The following is a 16,534-nucleotide window of genomic DNA, read 5'->3' on the forward strand; positions in this document are numbered from 1 at the left end:
AGTTAATAAGCAGAAGCTGAGGAGTAAAAACCCATGTTTGATGTGAAAAGACAAGAAGTACAAGTCGCATACATTCAATAAAGGTTATGGCAAAAGCACAGTTAGACGTAACATTCTTGCAATTACAAAAGCTGCACAGTTCATCCATTATTTATACACCACTTAATCCTCATTAGGGTCGCGGGGGGCTGGAGTCTATCCCAGCTGACTCAGGGTGAAGGCAGGAGACACCCTGGACAGGTCACCAGTCTATCACAGGGCTACACTTAGAGACAGACAACCAAGCACACTCACATTCACACCTACGGACAATTTAGAATCACCAATTAACCTCAACATGTTTTTGGACTGTGTGGGAAAAAGCTGGAGAACCCAGAGAGAACCCACACTGCACGGGGAGAACATGCAAACTCCACACAGAAAGATCCCGGGTGTCCTCACCGGGACGTGAACCGGCGACCTTCTAGCTGCGAGGCAACAGTTCTAACCAACTGCTCCACCTTGCAACCCGCTGCACGATTCTTTAATGTGATTTTGAATAAAGTAAATAAAGAAACAAAAACCAACCAATTTACGAAATAAAAAATACATAAACTGTGCATGCTGGCTGTTGGGTTCAGCAGCAGACCTCTGGACACAGAGTGTGTGCAGGCTGTGTGTATATGCAGGAACCGGGTGTCGGACTGATGGCGACAGCGTGGTCTGAACGTGCACAGCAGCAGAGGGATGTGACTGGCTATCGGGTGACCGAGTCCTGACCTAAATACCAGTGTGTGCGACTTGAGACGAGGTCAGAGGGTCATGAGTTGTGTGGCTTCAAGTGCCAGAAGGTAACCGTTTGTGTTTGAACAGGACTGCAGGTTGACCTGGATACGCTGCGTCCAGTTTACGTAAAACAGAAAACGAGACCGAGCGCTGCTTAAAAGGAAATGGTTCATTACATGCATTAATGAGTGCAGCATCCTGATGTCTCTGTGGCTACTGCATGGTCCAGGTTCTTCCAGTGATATCTGTCACCACTGCACTGCTTATTTTATTCATTCAGTGTGAGTGCACTGTTTAAACCCAGTAAATACATGCAAACTAGTTAGACAACAGGAAAATGTAAGAATCATTTAGTATATACTGGATTATTTGTTTTAAATCTAAGTGCATAATAATAGAAAATGTAAATACTCTGTGCTACATCTAATTATTCTGGGAAAAAAATGAAAATACACAAAATAACTACAGTCATGGCCAGTATTGCTGCTAGGATCAACAGAGATAACAGCACTGATCTCTGGGAAAAAGAGGCAAGAAATGAAACAAATTCAGCCTCATTACTGTGTGTGAACCATCTGTCAGTGCAGCTCTTCTACATCAGACCTTGACCCTGAACTCACAGCATTTATCAAGCAGGTGTCTGACACTGTTCTAGGTCACGTCCTGCATGCAAACTGCAAACTGGCATGTTCCAAGATGCCTTTAGAACAGCTCCTGTACAACACGAACCAAAGAAGCCCAACTTAGACAGTGATGCTCTGACCAGCTGCAGCACAGTGACAACAAACATGCTTGAAAATGTTTAGTTTCAAATACATTTTCTTATTTAATGAAAGCTACATCTGTTGATAGAGGAATTTCAATGAGGCTTCAGGACAAATTTCAGCACGAAAATGGCTTTCAATAAGATAATCTGTCAACGCAGACAAAGATGAGGTTTTACTTTTCATCTAGCTTAAACCTTACTAAATGGTTTGATGTGACTGATCACGGCTGTCTTCACAACACACCAGTCTTTCTCTCAGTGTGTCGAACTGATTCAAAACACACAGTCATGCAAAAGTTTGTGGTCAACATTTCTGATGCGGTGAATAGTTGAATGAGATAAGGATGATCTCATCTCCAAGAGGGAAAACATCATTATTTTTTTGCATTTTAAGAAAGGTTAGTGCTACTGTTTTATTTGTTTGGTACAATTCTAGAGTGGAAAAAAGGAAGGAAGCATCATACGTAAGAGGTTTTAGCTCTTGGATAACTTTTATCAGGGTCTGTTTGCTTGTAAAGGCTTTGTTTGGTCAGTCATTGTTAAGAAAGGCCCGATGATGCAAATGTTCTAACCTTCTGAAATCTTGAACCAACAGTCAGCAGCCATGGGAGCAGGTCTATAAAAATTAAAACTAGTGATGTCTGCCATGTCTGAGGAGGATAGCAAAGCGTTTTTAGGAAGCTGTTTTATCACTTCCTTGCATAATTTAGAAATAGAAGGAACAATGTGGGTCAAGTTGAGGTCTACAGAACCAAGAAAACGTACCAGAAGGACTGCTCTTTAGATTGCTAGAGAGGCAAATCAAAACCCTCGACTGACTGCAGAAGGTCTTCCAAAAGGTTTACCAGACTCTGGAGTGGTGGTGCTCTGGTTTACTGTACAGAGACACTTTAAGGGAAGAGTCATCAGAAGAAAAGCTTTCCTGCAGCATTACCACAAAATCCTGTTTTTCAGAATTTTATGAAACAAACGTGTGTCTGAATGTGAAGCACAGAGGTGGATCCATCTGGCTCCGGGCTGTTGTTGTAGCCGGTTATGCAACGAGCGTCTTACCGGAAAAAAAGGAAGAGCTGATTCAAATAAATACCAGCAATTCTGCAAACAACGTCACACAGTCTGTAGAAAAGCTGGAGATGAAAAGAGAACGGCTTCTACAATATAAGAGGGCATGAGCTGAAGATTTTGCCCTCACAGTCCCTCCACCTAGACGTCATGGAAATAAATCTGTAGATAGGCCTCCAAAGAGCAGAGCATTCAACAGGGCCCAAGAATCTCATAGAAGCCTTTTGTAGGAAGAAAATCCCTAAAACGGGAACTGAGAGACTCTTGGCTGCTACAGAAGCCTTTAAAAGCGAGGTACTGAGCTTGTAGGGTGCCCATTTTTTATATGATTTAGGCACTTTACATCAAGGAGTGAAGATTTCCGTTCAAGTTGATGACATGCAACTGTATAACTAATTCCTGAAGCTGCACATTCAGTTGCTCTGGGTAACCAATAGTAACAACATCCAAAAACTAAACCAGGACAAACCTGAAATCCTAGTATTCAGACCTAAAGCCAGAAGAAAAACGCTGTCCAGGCTGGAGAATCGCACTTCTTATGTCAAATCTGAGGTTACAAGTCTTGGTGTTTGCTTAGGTTCTTAACTGAACTTAAATTTCCAAATGGACCTGTTACCACTTTATAAATAAAGCTAAGATACAAGAACACATGAATCAAAAGGATGCTGAAGAAATGATGTCCAGTTTTAGCTGCTCTGCACTGACTTCCTGCAACACTTCCAGGTCATCCTCTTTGTCCTCTCGTTGTGCTAGGACCATGCTACATCGGGGCTTCCTTTGTTAACAACGCGCTTTTAAGAATACTACGATCACCTGCTGCAGCTTTATTGGAGGCTTCCAGCAACAACCACAACAGAACTGGGTATGCAGCCTTAATCATCTAGTTATGGATCGCATTATCTACAAAAACATGCTGAAACGTATCTCTTGATTTTATCCTAAATATGCTGCTGTAGGCCGAGGCTGCAGGACGACTTCCCATGATGCTCTGAGCACCTCTCCTCCCCCTTTATCTCCATAAAAACCGTTGCACGATATTAACTTTGTGTCTTCTGTCCGCCGACTTGATGCTTTTTCCTCCTGGCATTTCTCTCAGGTACCTCTGGAGCTGCAGTTACTGGACCTACATGTCTTTATTTGTTTGTTGTTTCTCAACTCCCATCTTTTCTCTCTCCACTCTTCTCTCACCCAAACCTGTTGAGGCAAATAGCCGCCACCCTGTGTTTGGTTCTGTTCCTGTTAAAAGCAAGTTTATCCTCTCCACTGTCACCAAATGCTCCCTTAAGGGGGAATTGTTGTCGAAACACTCTAAGTTCTTGCTTTCACTGTATTTTATATTTACTTCCATGTGAAAACTCTGTGTGCATATGACTTGTTTTAATTACGCTGCCTGCTGGTGACAGCCCAGTCCAGAGGCCTCATGTTTATGGCTTGTTTGTCCGTCTCGTTGTTGTGAGCTGGACATTTCTTCAGCGCCTTCAGGGAATTTCTTTACATTTCTCATAAACATTACAATGAAATAAACAACTAACTGGTTATACTTTGGTGGTCAAAGATCACTCTGATCTCACAAGAGTTCTGCAGAATTCACACACTTTTCAGGATTAGAAGGGGAGATGGTGACCATGTTTCATGTGTGCTCAGATATTGAATCAGCAACACTGATCTTGAATATCATTCTATTCATCTACTAGCGTGGAAACAAGCACACTTTTACAGGCTATCCCAGACTCATTTCATTTACTGACAATCATTGGGGGAAAAAAAAGTGGTTTCTGTTTTGCCTTGTCCAGTAAAAGTGAAAGAGCCTTGGGCGAACATTAACCTGACACTGATGCCCCAGTTATTCTTTCTTCTGGTCGGTACTAAGTACTGCACACATGGAGGACTGGTAGGAACTACTGAACGCAGTAAATGTTACTAAGGTGGCACATCTGGCAGCTGAAAAAGATGACAAAACTGTACAAAGGTCTTCATAATGTCTCATGAACCACATCTTGTGATGTCTGGGAGTGTGTGCGTGGTTTACCGGGGAAGGAGAGTCTGATCCATTAAGGCTCCAGCTCACTACTTCCAGGACTTAGAGGATCTGCTGTCTGATACCACAGGACACCTTCAAAGCTCCGTAGAGTCCAGGTCTCGATGGGTCAGAGCTGTTTTGATGCCATCAGACGGGCCTACACAACATTAACAAGGTGGTTTTAATGTTGTGTGTCATGCTACAATAACAATATTGTTTTAGTTGTACTCATTTAACCATGTTGTCCTTCTGCTGACCTCTTGTTTACACTTTGAAGCAGAGACTCGCCCCTGTTCCATCACTGCGTATTTCAATTAAAGTCTCATTTACAAACCATGAAGCGTTTAGTGTCCAGAAAGAAGACATCAATCAAAGTAAATGTCATTAAAGACCAAAGACTTAATCAAGTGTTTTCCTCATAAATATCATTTTAATTACCGTTTACTCATTTAGCCCTCGCCCCATATGGACTGACACCTATTTTTGTGGAAACTTGGTTCCGAGACAGACAAGCAGTTTATCCTCCTGAGGCGGAAAACAATCTACATCAGTGTCTCTCTTTCAGCATATGCTGTATAGAGCATTTGATAAACTGAACCCAGGGCAGTATTGCAGTTGCTTAAGCTTTAGTTGAGTCATCTGCACTTTTCCCCAGCAGGCATGTTTTTCTTTTTTTTTTTTTTGCTATTTGAATGAAAGTGAGTGTGAAGTTGAAACAAGGTGATAAAAACCCAGAAACTGTATCTGTGTTCCTATAAACTTTATCTCTACTGTTCTCTTTTTGTGTTGGTCTAGTTTCACAATGACAGTTTCTCCACCTGAACCTTTTCACTTCAGACTGTGACACGTTTGAATCGTTCAGGTGGAATGAGCATAATCTGACCTTGTTTCAGTCCCTTTTCTAAGTCACTTCTGTTTGAAAAAAATATCTGAAGTAATATTTAAACAGTGCTGGAAGAAGTATTTAGATCTGTTACTTAAGTAAAAGTAGGGATACTACACTGTAAAACATCGGAATAAGTGACAGAACAAAAGTATTGGCATCAAAATATATTTAAAGTACATAAAGTAAAAGTACTCATGATGCAGAATTTCCCATTTCAGAATCATATATATTACATTTTTTGATATTATTGACTAGAGCTAATTTGAATTACTTTATATAGTGCTGGGTAGCTTAATATACAGCGTTGTTTATTAGTTGATTTAAATCAATATTCTCCAAAAAACAAACAAACTAGGAAGTAAGGATTTAAAGTAGAAGTAGTGGAGTACAAAAACTTCCAAACTATGAAGGATAAGAAGTAAAAAGTAGCACAAGGGCATCAAATTACACTCAGTACTTGAGTAAAAGTACTTAGTTACATTCTACCACTGTAGAAGGATGTACAGTATATGACAACCACAGCTACAGAGGGTTTCTCTTTCATCTCTCAGCTGCCCTTTGTTCAGGTGGTCAACAGGAAGGAGTTTGTCACTCCAATTAATAAACTCTAGACAGTAAACAGGATATTAGTGGGACTGACATAAAGAACCATGTTTTTCAGAAGAGGTTGGAGAGAGTTCAGAAGGCTTTCAAGTCCAAACTGAGGCAACACAGGAATTTCAGCACACTGTAGGAAATTACAGGACTGGTGTCAAATGAACAGCTTTCCTTTTACAGTGCAGCCACAATAAAAACACTTACAATGTATGAAATATTTTAATGTTTATTCTAATTATACAGTACTTATTAGAGAGGTGCTACAGGAAGCTTCACAGACAAGTACACTGCAAATAAAATGAGGTCATAATAAAGTCAGTAATGAGAATGATATACAATAAGAAAGCCTTTAAATTTGATATTTTACAGTATTTTCTTGGGAGAAATAAAGAATCAGATGGTGTCTCTCGTCCTAAGTTCAGGTTATAAGTTACAACTCAAACAAACAGAGGTAAATGTTAGAATTAGTTAAAGCAATCTGCATACAAAAAAACACAATTTTGACTGTTCAAGTTGTGAAGTCAGTTCTTTAAACCTTTTTGTGCTAACTAAAGTGTTCACTATATGTCTTTTTTTGATTTTACATGAGGTCAGACAACCTCCCCAGCTCCCTCAGCTGTCAATCAAACCCTCTGCAGGGTATATTTAGCATCTAAATCTGAGCTAATTGTACTGTAATATACCAAGGGAGTCTCCTTCAACATTTCCCCTAAATGTGCACTGAGATGACAATGAGTTTGGCCAATGTGGGGTTTCGAAAGTTGACACCCAATCGCTATATGCACAACTTTACCCATCGTGACTCAATGGGAGAACCCAGAGTGAGGAAGCAGGAGGAGAGAAGATGTGTCTCTCTGCACGTCTCATCCACCTCTGATTTATGCTTTTAGACTGCAGGGGCAGCAGGTAGGGTGGTCTCAGGAGAGCTAAATGCCTCTTTTATTACAACAGGCACGGATGTGGGGAAAAATCAGTCGAGTTTCACACATTGCATTATCTGTTCTGTTGCTCAGATGCAGAAAAAGGTTTAATCATTGATATAGGAATCCTGAAAAAGGGTTAAATCATAAAGCCTGGTATTGGGAATAGATAAATATCAGCTTAAAATAATAAAAAGAAGATGGAAATCGCATTCAAATACACGTTAAAACCACAGGGAGCTAATTAAACGCCCACAGCAACGCCTTATAAAACCATAAAACACACACAGTCTAATAAAAGAGCAGCAATTAATTATTAGTATATTATTATTATTATGGTGCTGCTGATATAATAGAAGCTAAACAGACACAATAAAGCGACCGGTTTTATTTGAGCCTTTCGTGATCATAAAAATGAGGCTGTTGACTGATGAGCTAGTAAAGAAGTTTACCACAGTGAGGCGCTGTGGAGTGTGTGTGTGTGTGTGTGTGTTGTGTGCGTGTGTGTGTGTTGTGTGTGTGTGTCGTCATGCTGTCACGTTGCTCCGGGCGGGGTTAAATAGCGGATGTGAGCCGCAGACCGGCAGATTAGCTCGACTCCCGGCGCTCTGCACACACTCCCAACAGCATCTGAACGGACACACGGACCAGACTCAGAGACAAAACACCGGCTCTTTTCATTTTTGTTTATTTTTACCAAGTCTTCTCACTCCGGGATCTTAAGCGACTCGGTTCCTGTGTGCTGTGCGGTTCTCGAGCCAATAAGGAATGCCCAGAGAGCTCACCCAGAACAGGATCCAAAAGATCTGGGTTCCCACCAAGGATGACAGGCGGAGAGGTAAGAGGCTGCCATCTTTACGGGTTTTATTGTGTGTATTTCTCGCTATTACTTGATATGTAGAATAATTATTAGCTTGTGGTGGTGGTGGTCCGACCCTCTAATATTTCTACTTGGACTCACAGTTTGGCGCTAATTAGTTTTTAATCATTAATGGCTGACGACATCTAGTACCGCGTGAGCTCTGCTGTTAGCATCTCTGGGTCACTGCTACGGTAGTAACAGTAACGAGACAAACAGTGTGGAGAATTAGTGATAAACTTTATCTTTTTAGCACTTTAAGTCTCTCTGTGGAGCTGCCATTTTATTTCTTTATTTAAAAAATAGTAATTTTACCGTGTTTTTGCGGATGTATCGCAGTCCTCGCGCACCTGCTGACCTCCGCCGGTCAGTTTAACTCACCGGTGGTCTTGGTCAGCACGCGCGGCTCTCCAAACTGGAGCATGACGAGGCTCCCGTCGCCATGGGAACCGCCGGGTCCAGACACCTGCGCGTGATGCTTTAGAAGCCGGCGCCGGTTTCTGATTGGTCCGCCGGCAGCGCACGTTCACATGGTTCGACCGTGATGCTGCGGCGGCGACCACTGCGAAGAGATACCCGGAGAGGGACGAGAAAAAGAGAGTTAAATGCCACAGAGAAGCTGTCTCCTCAGGTTTTTGGAGTGGATGAGTCTTAAGAAAGACGGAGGTCAAACATGTTCACATTTAAACCGAGAAAAGACAAGCGTCTCACCTGGCTAAAAACTAGAATAACAATCTGCGTGTCCTATTGTGTTTACCTGTCAATGCTACAGCCTGAGAACATTTAAAGCTAATGAAGAATAATGTAACATAAAGGAATATTATACAGGAAAATGCGATTTTGAGAGGGGATTTCTTTAACATAACTGAAAATATTTTGCTAGAACAACCGTACAAAGCACATATCAATCAATCAATCAATAATACTTTATTAATCCCTTACAGAGAAATTCCATTCACAGTTACATCTGTCCGAGACAGGAACTGTCGGGACTGCCAGCTAAGCCAGCGCCCTTTAATGGTTTCACAGCAGTTATAATAAAGTCATATTTTTTTCCCCAATTTGCTAATTTATTAAAGTGGTACAGCCCTAGTCTTTGCCTCATGAATTGATGCCTTTAATAACATGTTAAGTAATTATTTTTGCATTGATTGAAAAACATCCGAGGATGATCAGCTGTGATAGAAGGAACTGATGGGACTGAGTGTCTGTTTCTCAGGCAAACATGAAGGACAACGTGCATAACTTGGCGTTGGCGTGTTGTCAGTGACCTCACCTGAAACGTGTTTTGTTACCTTGGTTAAAGTAACACTAAATCAACAAACTGAAGGAGACAGAATGAGCGGTTGCAGTGATGCACGGTGTAAACTGAGCTGGAGCTGGAGCCCCAGCTTCTACCTCACTTGTGCTTCAGACATGGCTTTTTTTTTAAATGCGTAATCAAGAACTATGAAGTTTAATGAGTTCATACTGGATAGAGGTGGGATGCTGGAGGTGAGATGGTGATGGAGGAGAGAAGAACAGAGAATCTGGGTTGTGCTCACACTGACTTAGAGTTTAATCAGTTTTTCCATTTAGACAACGTGGTACTTGTGAAACAACATCAGGAGTTCTGTGAGGAAGCGTAGATTTGAGCTCTCGGGGAGTTCTCTGATGTCTACTATTGCAGTGATGCAAAGGGGGAAGGCACCTCTGCATCTGGTTCAAAAAACAGCTTCTTTTGCTGAAGAAATTTCCCATGAAAAGTATTCATGACTCAGTGACCTACAGAGGATCTTTTACAGGTAGAATCAGTGCCCTGCATTCCTCTGACATCAGTCTCCCACCGAGCAGCTACGGTAACATGAACCGGCCTGCAGGAACATACGACTTACTGTAAAGTGGGCCTCAGGCGCTGGGGTTAATGTATATCTGATCAAGTGAATAGAGTTCATCCTGGCTCGTGCAGGGCAGTTTAAAAGTGGGTCAGACGTGCAGCGAGGTGGAAGTAACAGCCAAGGCTGGGGGCAGCAGACAGCCACGTGCTCGCTGGCATTGGGTCAGCTCAGGAAGAAATGGAGATTATAGGGCAGAGGTTGTAATAAATTCAGGCTGGTTGTAGTTCTTAGTGGCCAGCTGATGTCTGGTCTGCGTGTTGTTATTCAGTTTACTTGCTGTTGTTCAGTGACACTTGTTCTAAATTCTGCCCCTGAAGTCTTCTGCTCCTTCATTGGCTAAATTAAATGTCTTGTTAAGTACAATGTTTACTTTTTTGTAGTTTTGTCAACAGGCTCAGTTGTCATGACATATTCCCCCTGCCACCCCTCTCTGCAGCATCTGGCGCCCCTCACTCCGCCAACCCCCCCACCGTCATCGTGATGGTGGGTCTGCCGGCGAGAGGCAAGACGTACATGTCCAAGAAACTCACCCGCTACCTCAACTGGATCGGCATGCCCACCAAAGGTACACGACACTCACAAAACCCACATTTAAATGTGAGAACAGCTTGTTGATTACACGATGGCGTTATGTTTCTAGGGCATTGTGTTCACACTTGCTTGTATCCTTCTGTGTGTGTTGTAGTTTTCAACGTAGGAGAGTACCGCAGGGAGGCGGTCAAGAACTACAGCTCCTATGACTTCTTCAAGCCTGATAATGAATGTGCTGTGAAGATCAGGCAGTAAGTCTCCCATCCCTCCGCTCACACACTCACAACTGTTAATATCTTTAAACAGTAACTTGATTGACACGTTCATCATCTTTGTTCTTCAGGCAGTGTGCCTTAGCAGCCCTGAGGGATGTCAAGTCCTATTTGAAGGATGAAGGAGGCCAAGTAGCGGTGAGTTTCCCATCATGCATCTCATGCTTTTCAAAAGCTGTATACTCATGTACAACCTGATGAAAAGCCATCATCTTATAAAGCTCTCTGATGTTTTTTTAGGTCTTTGACGCCACCAACACGACAAGAGAGAGACGAGACATGATCCTCAAGTTTGGCAGTGAGAACGACTTCAAGGTATGTGTTGCTACGGCAACCACAGCAGCCAAGTTACGAGACTGGACCCAGTGCAGCACATTCAATGACATCTCCTCCTTCTGCACAGGTCTTCTTCATTGAGTCTGTGTGCGATGATCCCAACGTTATCGCTTCGAACATCATGGTGAGTCACACACACACACGTTATCATCCTTACGTTGCTTTAAACAAATTCAAATGTTAATAACTCTCTGGCATCAGGCGTGTTGTTTGCCGTCTGACAGTTTTCCTCCCTGTGCAGGAAGTGAAGGTGTCCTGTCCGGACTACCGCGACTGCAACAAGACCGATGCCATGCTGGATTTCCAGAGGAGAATTGAATGTTACAAAACCAGCTACCAACCTCTGGACCCTGATCACTATGACAGGTAACACTGATTTTTATCAGTACACACCCCACGTCTGACACAAACCTTCACACTCGCATCACTCACCCCATCCTGTTTGCCGTCTCCCTCCAGGGACCTCTCCTTCATCAAAGTCATAGATGTGGGTCGCCGTTTTCTCGTCAACCGCAACCAGGATCACATTCAGAGTAAGATCGTGTACTACCTGATGAACATCCATGTCCAGCCGCGAACCATCTACCTGTGCCGACACGGAGAGAGCACCGACAACCTGGAGGGACGGCTGGGGGGCGACGCTGGCCTGTCGTCGAGGGGCAAACAGGTACAAACAGAAAAGACCAATGTAAAGATGATTAAAGTCTCTGGCTGACTTACGAGGTGATGATCAGGTGCTGAATGCTGTTCCCTCCGTGATGTAGTTTTCAGCTGCCCTGGCTCGGTTTGTGGAGGAGCAGCAGCTGAAGAATCTGAAGGTGTGGACCAGCCAGCTGTGCCGCAGCATCCAGACCGCCGAGCACCTGGGAGTCCCGTACGAACAGTGGAAGGCTCTTAATGAGATCGATGCTGTGAGTGTCACTCTCATGCACGCTTTCAGATCACACAACAACAGCTCTCTTTGATGTTGCCAAGCTGACTGGATGCTTGTTGTTTTTAGGGATTGTGTGAGGAGATGACGTATGACGAAATAAAGGAGAAATTCCCAGAAGAGTTTGCTCTGAGAGATGAAGATAAATACTACTACCGCTACCCTGCTGGAGAGGTACGCGACAAGCCATGTGATATATTTACACTTGCACAACATTTTTTATAGTTCAAATCATCAGCAAACTATTACGAGCAACAAGCATAAGCTGATTACACTAATAACCGGTTCTACCCTCCTGACTGCAGTCTTATCAGGACCTGGTGCAGCGAGTGGAGCCGGTCATCATGGAGCTGGAGAGGCAGGAGAATGTCCTGGTTATCTGCCACCAGGCCGTCATGCGCTGCCTGCTGGCTTACTTCCTGGATAAGAGTGCAGGTGCGTGCCACAACTCACACAAGCCCCCAAGCTTATGGTCACGATCAACACAGGATGCTTGAATCTGCTGCACCTTTATTCATATTTTCCTGCCGTTTTCTCCAGATGAGATGGCCTATCTGAAGTGTCCCCTCCACACGGTGCTGAAGCTCACCCCGGTCGCCTATGGGTGCAAAGTGGAGTCAATCTCTCTGAATGTGGAGGCAGTAAACACCCACAGGGAAAGACCGGAGGTAAGACTGACTGATTACTGAGAGCTGAAGTCAGAGCAAATCCTGTACTGAGCTTCATATGTCATTTATGCATGAAAGCTAAAACATGTTGCACTTTGCTTGGTTTCTAAGTCTTGTGTGTCTTTGTCACACTTGCAGGAGGTTAAGCGGGGTCCTGGCACCTTGATCAGGAGGAACAGCGTTACTCCTCTGACCAGCCCCGAGTCAAACATCAAGAAACCTCGCATTGATGATCTGGACGAGGCTCCGATCCAGGAGCTGCCCCCCTCTGTGGCCTCACTGGCCCTCTGCAGCCCCTCTCATCTCCCTCTTGCTCTGGCTGGACAGGTGGGTTTTAACAACAGCAAGTCTTAAAGCAGGGTCAGCTATAATGGGTATTTGAAAGCCAGCAGGAAGCTGTATATGCTGCTGCCAAATTAGAAAGTTTGGCAAGAATTCTGCTGAGAGGTATTTGTTTTATGAGGATGAGCGGCAAGCATTTCCTACATCTGTTTCCTTTCTGACAGTTTCTGCATGTTTGTTCACTCACTTGTTTCTCGTCCTCTTCCTCTGCTGCCTTCTCCTCCTCTGCACCTTACAGCATTGGCTGGGCAAAGTTTGCCTGTAAGTATTTGCACAGTGAAGGATCTTTGGCTGCCTTGCTCTGTCATTCTGATCCATCCATTCTCTTCCTGCTGCTGTGTTGACATTGTGCTCACTGCTGGAATTTCTTTTCCTGGACTTCCACAACACTTTACTGACAAAACAATAATCATTTATTCAGGCTTAAATCTCACCTCGAAATGCAATTATGTCAAGAAATAGCAATGCACAAAATACACATACGATTATCTTTATATACCAGCATCTAATTTCATCTCTACGATTTCCACATGATCACAGCTTGTTGTTATTTAAACAGTGTTTTACAGTAAACCTGTACTGATCCACACGTGACTCATGGGAAATAGTACTTGATGCTGAAGTAGAACTATTGTTCCTGGAAGTTGTGGAAAAGAAAAGTGTCCATATTTGTCCATAGGGAACTCCCCTTTCCCGTTTACATTCCGGAGATGCCTGTCTGTTGTCGTCACTACGCTGTGCTTGTTACTATCCTCCTGTGATTCATGCTGACTGTCCTGTTCTTGTTTGTGTGTTTGGTTTATTTTTGGTCTGTCTTGTGCTGCTTAAAGACGCACCATCCTCCACTATCTAGAGGTGGTTTCTCTCTTAGTCTCTCAAAGGTAAACACACAGTAGAGGCTTTGCAGTTGCTTCATAGTTTCTGCCAGTAACCACATCTGATGCAAATACCAGAGAAATCCAATACGTAGCATTTGAAGAAACACCTGCCAAACTGCGTCACTTTTAAGTTTCTGCTTCAAAACAAGACAAGTTTTCCGAAGTGGCAACCAAACTAACTAGCTATTTACAAAATAACCGGCCTGCAGGCTCCTTTAGCAATGACATGAATGTGACATGCTAAAGCTAGCTTCCACTAGATGTGCTCATTTACATGCTTCTAATCAAATGTGCCAACAATACAGCAAGACTTAGCTCGTTAGCATGCAAGTAGACTGACAGCATTCACTAGCTACATTTCAATAGTGAGTTATCTGATTGTTTTGCATTTAGAAACAGATACGTTTACTTAGAAGAGCAGTTTTTGTTTGCTGATAGCCTTGAGCAAAATATTCTCCAAAATGGCTGCCAGAGCATGAATTAGCTCGTCAGTGAAAGCCCGCTGTAGGAACTACATCAGCCTTTATGTTGTTTCTGTTTACAGTCAGTTTAATACCAGTTAATTGTAGCTTTTGCTCATGAGAAAGTCGTCGGCTTAAGACGACTAAATGGTTTGCACTGCGTGTTAAATGAACATGCAGCGCGAGTGAGTGCATGAGGAGAGCTAGCGTGCCCATGCTAGTTTTGCTGGCACAGTGGAAAGCTGTGAATAACAGTGCTGGGTGTGTGTGTGTTCTCGTAAGCTTCATTCATAATCACCTGAGGATTAATGCGGCGCAGACACAGCAACCTGTTCACACACTCATGAGCTACGTGCTAGTTTTCTCGCTCGCTTAAAATATCATAGAGGAAGTTAGGGCCTGAGAAAACACAGCTCGTGGTTAAGGGATTACGTTAGCTGAGGCTATCACTTTACCATATTGATACAATAGTGTTGTTTTCTTGTCGGTTCTGGCAGCTCCACGGTGATACTTACCGGCTGCTGTTCTTCTTTGTGTTTGCAGGACCTGAGGAGAAGCTCATCCGGCTGCCACGACTTCCTGCAGCCCTGCCAGTGACTGTGCGCCGACTGACGAAAACTCGCTGAAAACAACATGAAACAACTAGGAATAGTAAAAATGAAGAGTTACTTTCCTAAAAGCAACATAATTCTGTCAGTAAAATGTTAACAAACATCATTTTGTCAGCCAAGGAAACCAGTTGTGGGATCTTTATTGTTGGGGATAAAAGGGTTGTGGTTCTTTAACCGTTTAATCAAAGCAAGACTCTTAAATTCTCTCTTTCTTGCTGTTGAGACAGATGAATCTGAGGTTTTTGGTTAACGTTTAGACATTCTTGTGTCTAAAATGTTCAGATGGAAAGAGGCAAACTGTGACTCCTTTAAATCAACAGTCACTCTTGTTAGACCTCAGAGGACTCTCTTGGAAGCTAATCGCATGTGGTTTATACTTTTAGAGAGACCAAAGACAAATTATCATACCCAAACCTTCAGCTAATCCTTCTTTCCAACCATGCACTCATGGTTGTCTTAAGTAATGAAAGGATATCATATTTAGTTTACATTGTAAACTTTTCTGCCACTTCCTTGGAAGCACTGGTGTTTTTTTTCATGTATTCACGTGTTTATCAAAAAGCGTCATGATTTAATTGACTCCTTTGAATGCTGACACGCAACAAAATAAGCGATATTTTGCACAGCGGTGATACGTTTTTGCTTTTTGTTTGGTTTATTTGTCACTCTGTTGTGTCTCATGTTACTTCCCGGTAGTGGAGGTGGTTTTTGCCCTAGAGTGCCTGTAGTGCTTGTTTCGCAAGCCTGACGCCGCTTCTCTCGCTGATTTCTCTGGACTCGATTGCTTGAGGAGAGGCAACACATTTCACCTAATAACTCCACATATCATTTCAATATCGTCACAGTTAGACTATTTATTTTTGACTTTGTTTAGTTTCAGTGCCACAGTGCACGTGTTTCACTCTACTGATGGGAAACTCAAGTTTATTTTTCTTTTGCTGTCGTTGTCGGCTACGCACAAATATAGCACCTCTATTTTTGTTATAACACAAGGCGTGCTGTTAATAATATCTTTGTAAATGTTAGTGTACATATGGTATAACTGGCCATGGATGGGAGATGACTGGAACACTCACGGGAGTCTTTTTAAATGTGTGTAACTCTTTTGTTTGTTTGTTAATGTACTATTGTGTTGGGACTGAATGGAAGGCACGGCGTGTTGAGAAAGAAGCAGAAGCTTACTTATCTCAGTCAAAAATTTTAACATGTTTGTTTGAGATACTTGAAATTTGTTTTTTGTAAAAACTGATTTATTATATTCTTTATTTATTTTTATGTAGTTTCAAATGACCGCTTGATGGGAGAGGCACCTTTGTTTTGATCTGAGCACTGTGCATGAGAATACGTTGTACAGTTGATTTTTGCATCTGCTGGACCAATAAATTCACTGCGGGGAGAACGTACAGCGTTTGTTTGTTTCATTGGCTCGAATTCAACAGTAATGTTCAGGCCATCCTTTGTGCTTCCTTTTGTGGAGCTAATGTGCAGCGTACACACTGTGTTCCTGCCTTCACTATGTCACATTCACATGAGTCACACAGTGAGTCGAATGCTGCTTATCAGTATAGTCGTGACTCTGTGAATTCAGGAAGCTGCTATGAAATCGTAAAGTAACCAACCTCTTCTCAGAAGTACAGCGGTGATGAAGGTCTGTGGTAGGAGACAAACAGTGAGTGTGAAAAATGCTAGGTGACAATAATAACTAATGATAACTGCAGTAGGTAAAGAATGGAATATTTATTTATTGACCTC

At 42.8% G+C, this 16,534-nt stretch overlaps 2 protein-coding genes across 5 annotated transcripts in view; one reads left to right on the forward strand and one right to left on the reverse strand.

Annotated features, from left to right (window-relative positions):
- The window catches only part of il15ra (interleukin 15 receptor subunit alpha), a 35,890-nt gene extending 27,602 nt beyond the window's left edge, over nucleotides 1-8,288 (reverse strand). Inside the window, exon 1 of one of the 2 annotated variants that reach the window (XM_008286993.1) lies at nucleotides 8,276-8,288. The gene's annotated coding sequence lies outside the window, so the exon portion shown is untranslated. Of the gene's footprint in view, nucleotides 1-3,693; nucleotides 3,706-8,275 lie in introns of those variants that run through there. The other variant, XM_008286994.1, reaches the window with a different exon arrangement.
- pfkfb3 (6-phosphofructo-2-kinase/fructose-2,6-biphosphatase 3) lies at nucleotides 7,607-16,185 on the forward strand. 3 transcript variants are annotated; one of them, XM_008286987.1, is made up of 15 exons: nucleotides 7,607-7,854; nucleotides 10,189-10,317; nucleotides 10,438-10,534; nucleotides 10,627-10,693; nucleotides 10,796-10,870; nucleotides 10,959-11,015; nucleotides 11,133-11,257; nucleotides 11,351-11,558; nucleotides 11,656-11,802; nucleotides 11,892-11,996; nucleotides 12,128-12,257; nucleotides 12,363-12,490; nucleotides 12,629-12,817; nucleotides 13,071-13,093; nucleotides 14,715-16,185. In XM_008286987.1, exons 1-15 carry the CDS (start codon nucleotides 7,785-7,787, stop codon nucleotides 14,719-14,721), a joined length of 1,557 nt encoding a protein of 518 aa, XP_008285209.1. In that variant the 5' UTR covers nucleotides 7,607-7,784; the 3' UTR covers nucleotides 14,722-16,185. The 3 variants fall into 3 exon arrangements, with proteins under 3 accessions (XP_008285209.1, XP_008285210.1, XP_008285208.1); XM_008286988.1 differs by lacking the exon at nucleotides 14,715-16,185 and adding an exon at nucleotides 13,663-13,795; XM_008286986.1 differs by lacking the exon at nucleotides 13,071-13,093.
- Nucleotides 16,186-16,534: the final 349 nt, after the last annotated feature.

The sequence above is a fragment of the Stegastes partitus genome, unplaced genomic scaffold (genome assembly GCF_000690725.1).
Source record: "Stegastes partitus isolate 25-593 unplaced genomic scaffold, Stegastes_partitus-1.0.2 Scaffold481, whole genome shotgun sequence".
Taxonomy (NCBI): Eukaryota; Metazoa; Chordata; class Actinopteri; family Pomacentridae; genus Stegastes; species Stegastes partitus.

Excerpts from the sequence above, each read along its gene's own strand:
- pfkfb3 (XM_008286988.1), top strand. The coding sequence starts at position 7,785 with ATGCCCAGAGAGCTCACCCAGAACAGGATCCAAAAGATCTGGGTTCCC. Across the intron at positions 10,535-10,626 it reads TGTGCTGTGAAGATCAGGCA|GCAGTGTGCCTTAGCAGCCC; the intron begins GTAAGTCTCCCA and ends TTTGTTCTTCAG. Across the intron at positions 11,559-11,655 it reads TGTCGTCGAGGGGCAAACAG|TTTTCAGCTGCCCTGGCTCG; the intron begins GTACAAACAGAA and ends TCCGTGATGTAG.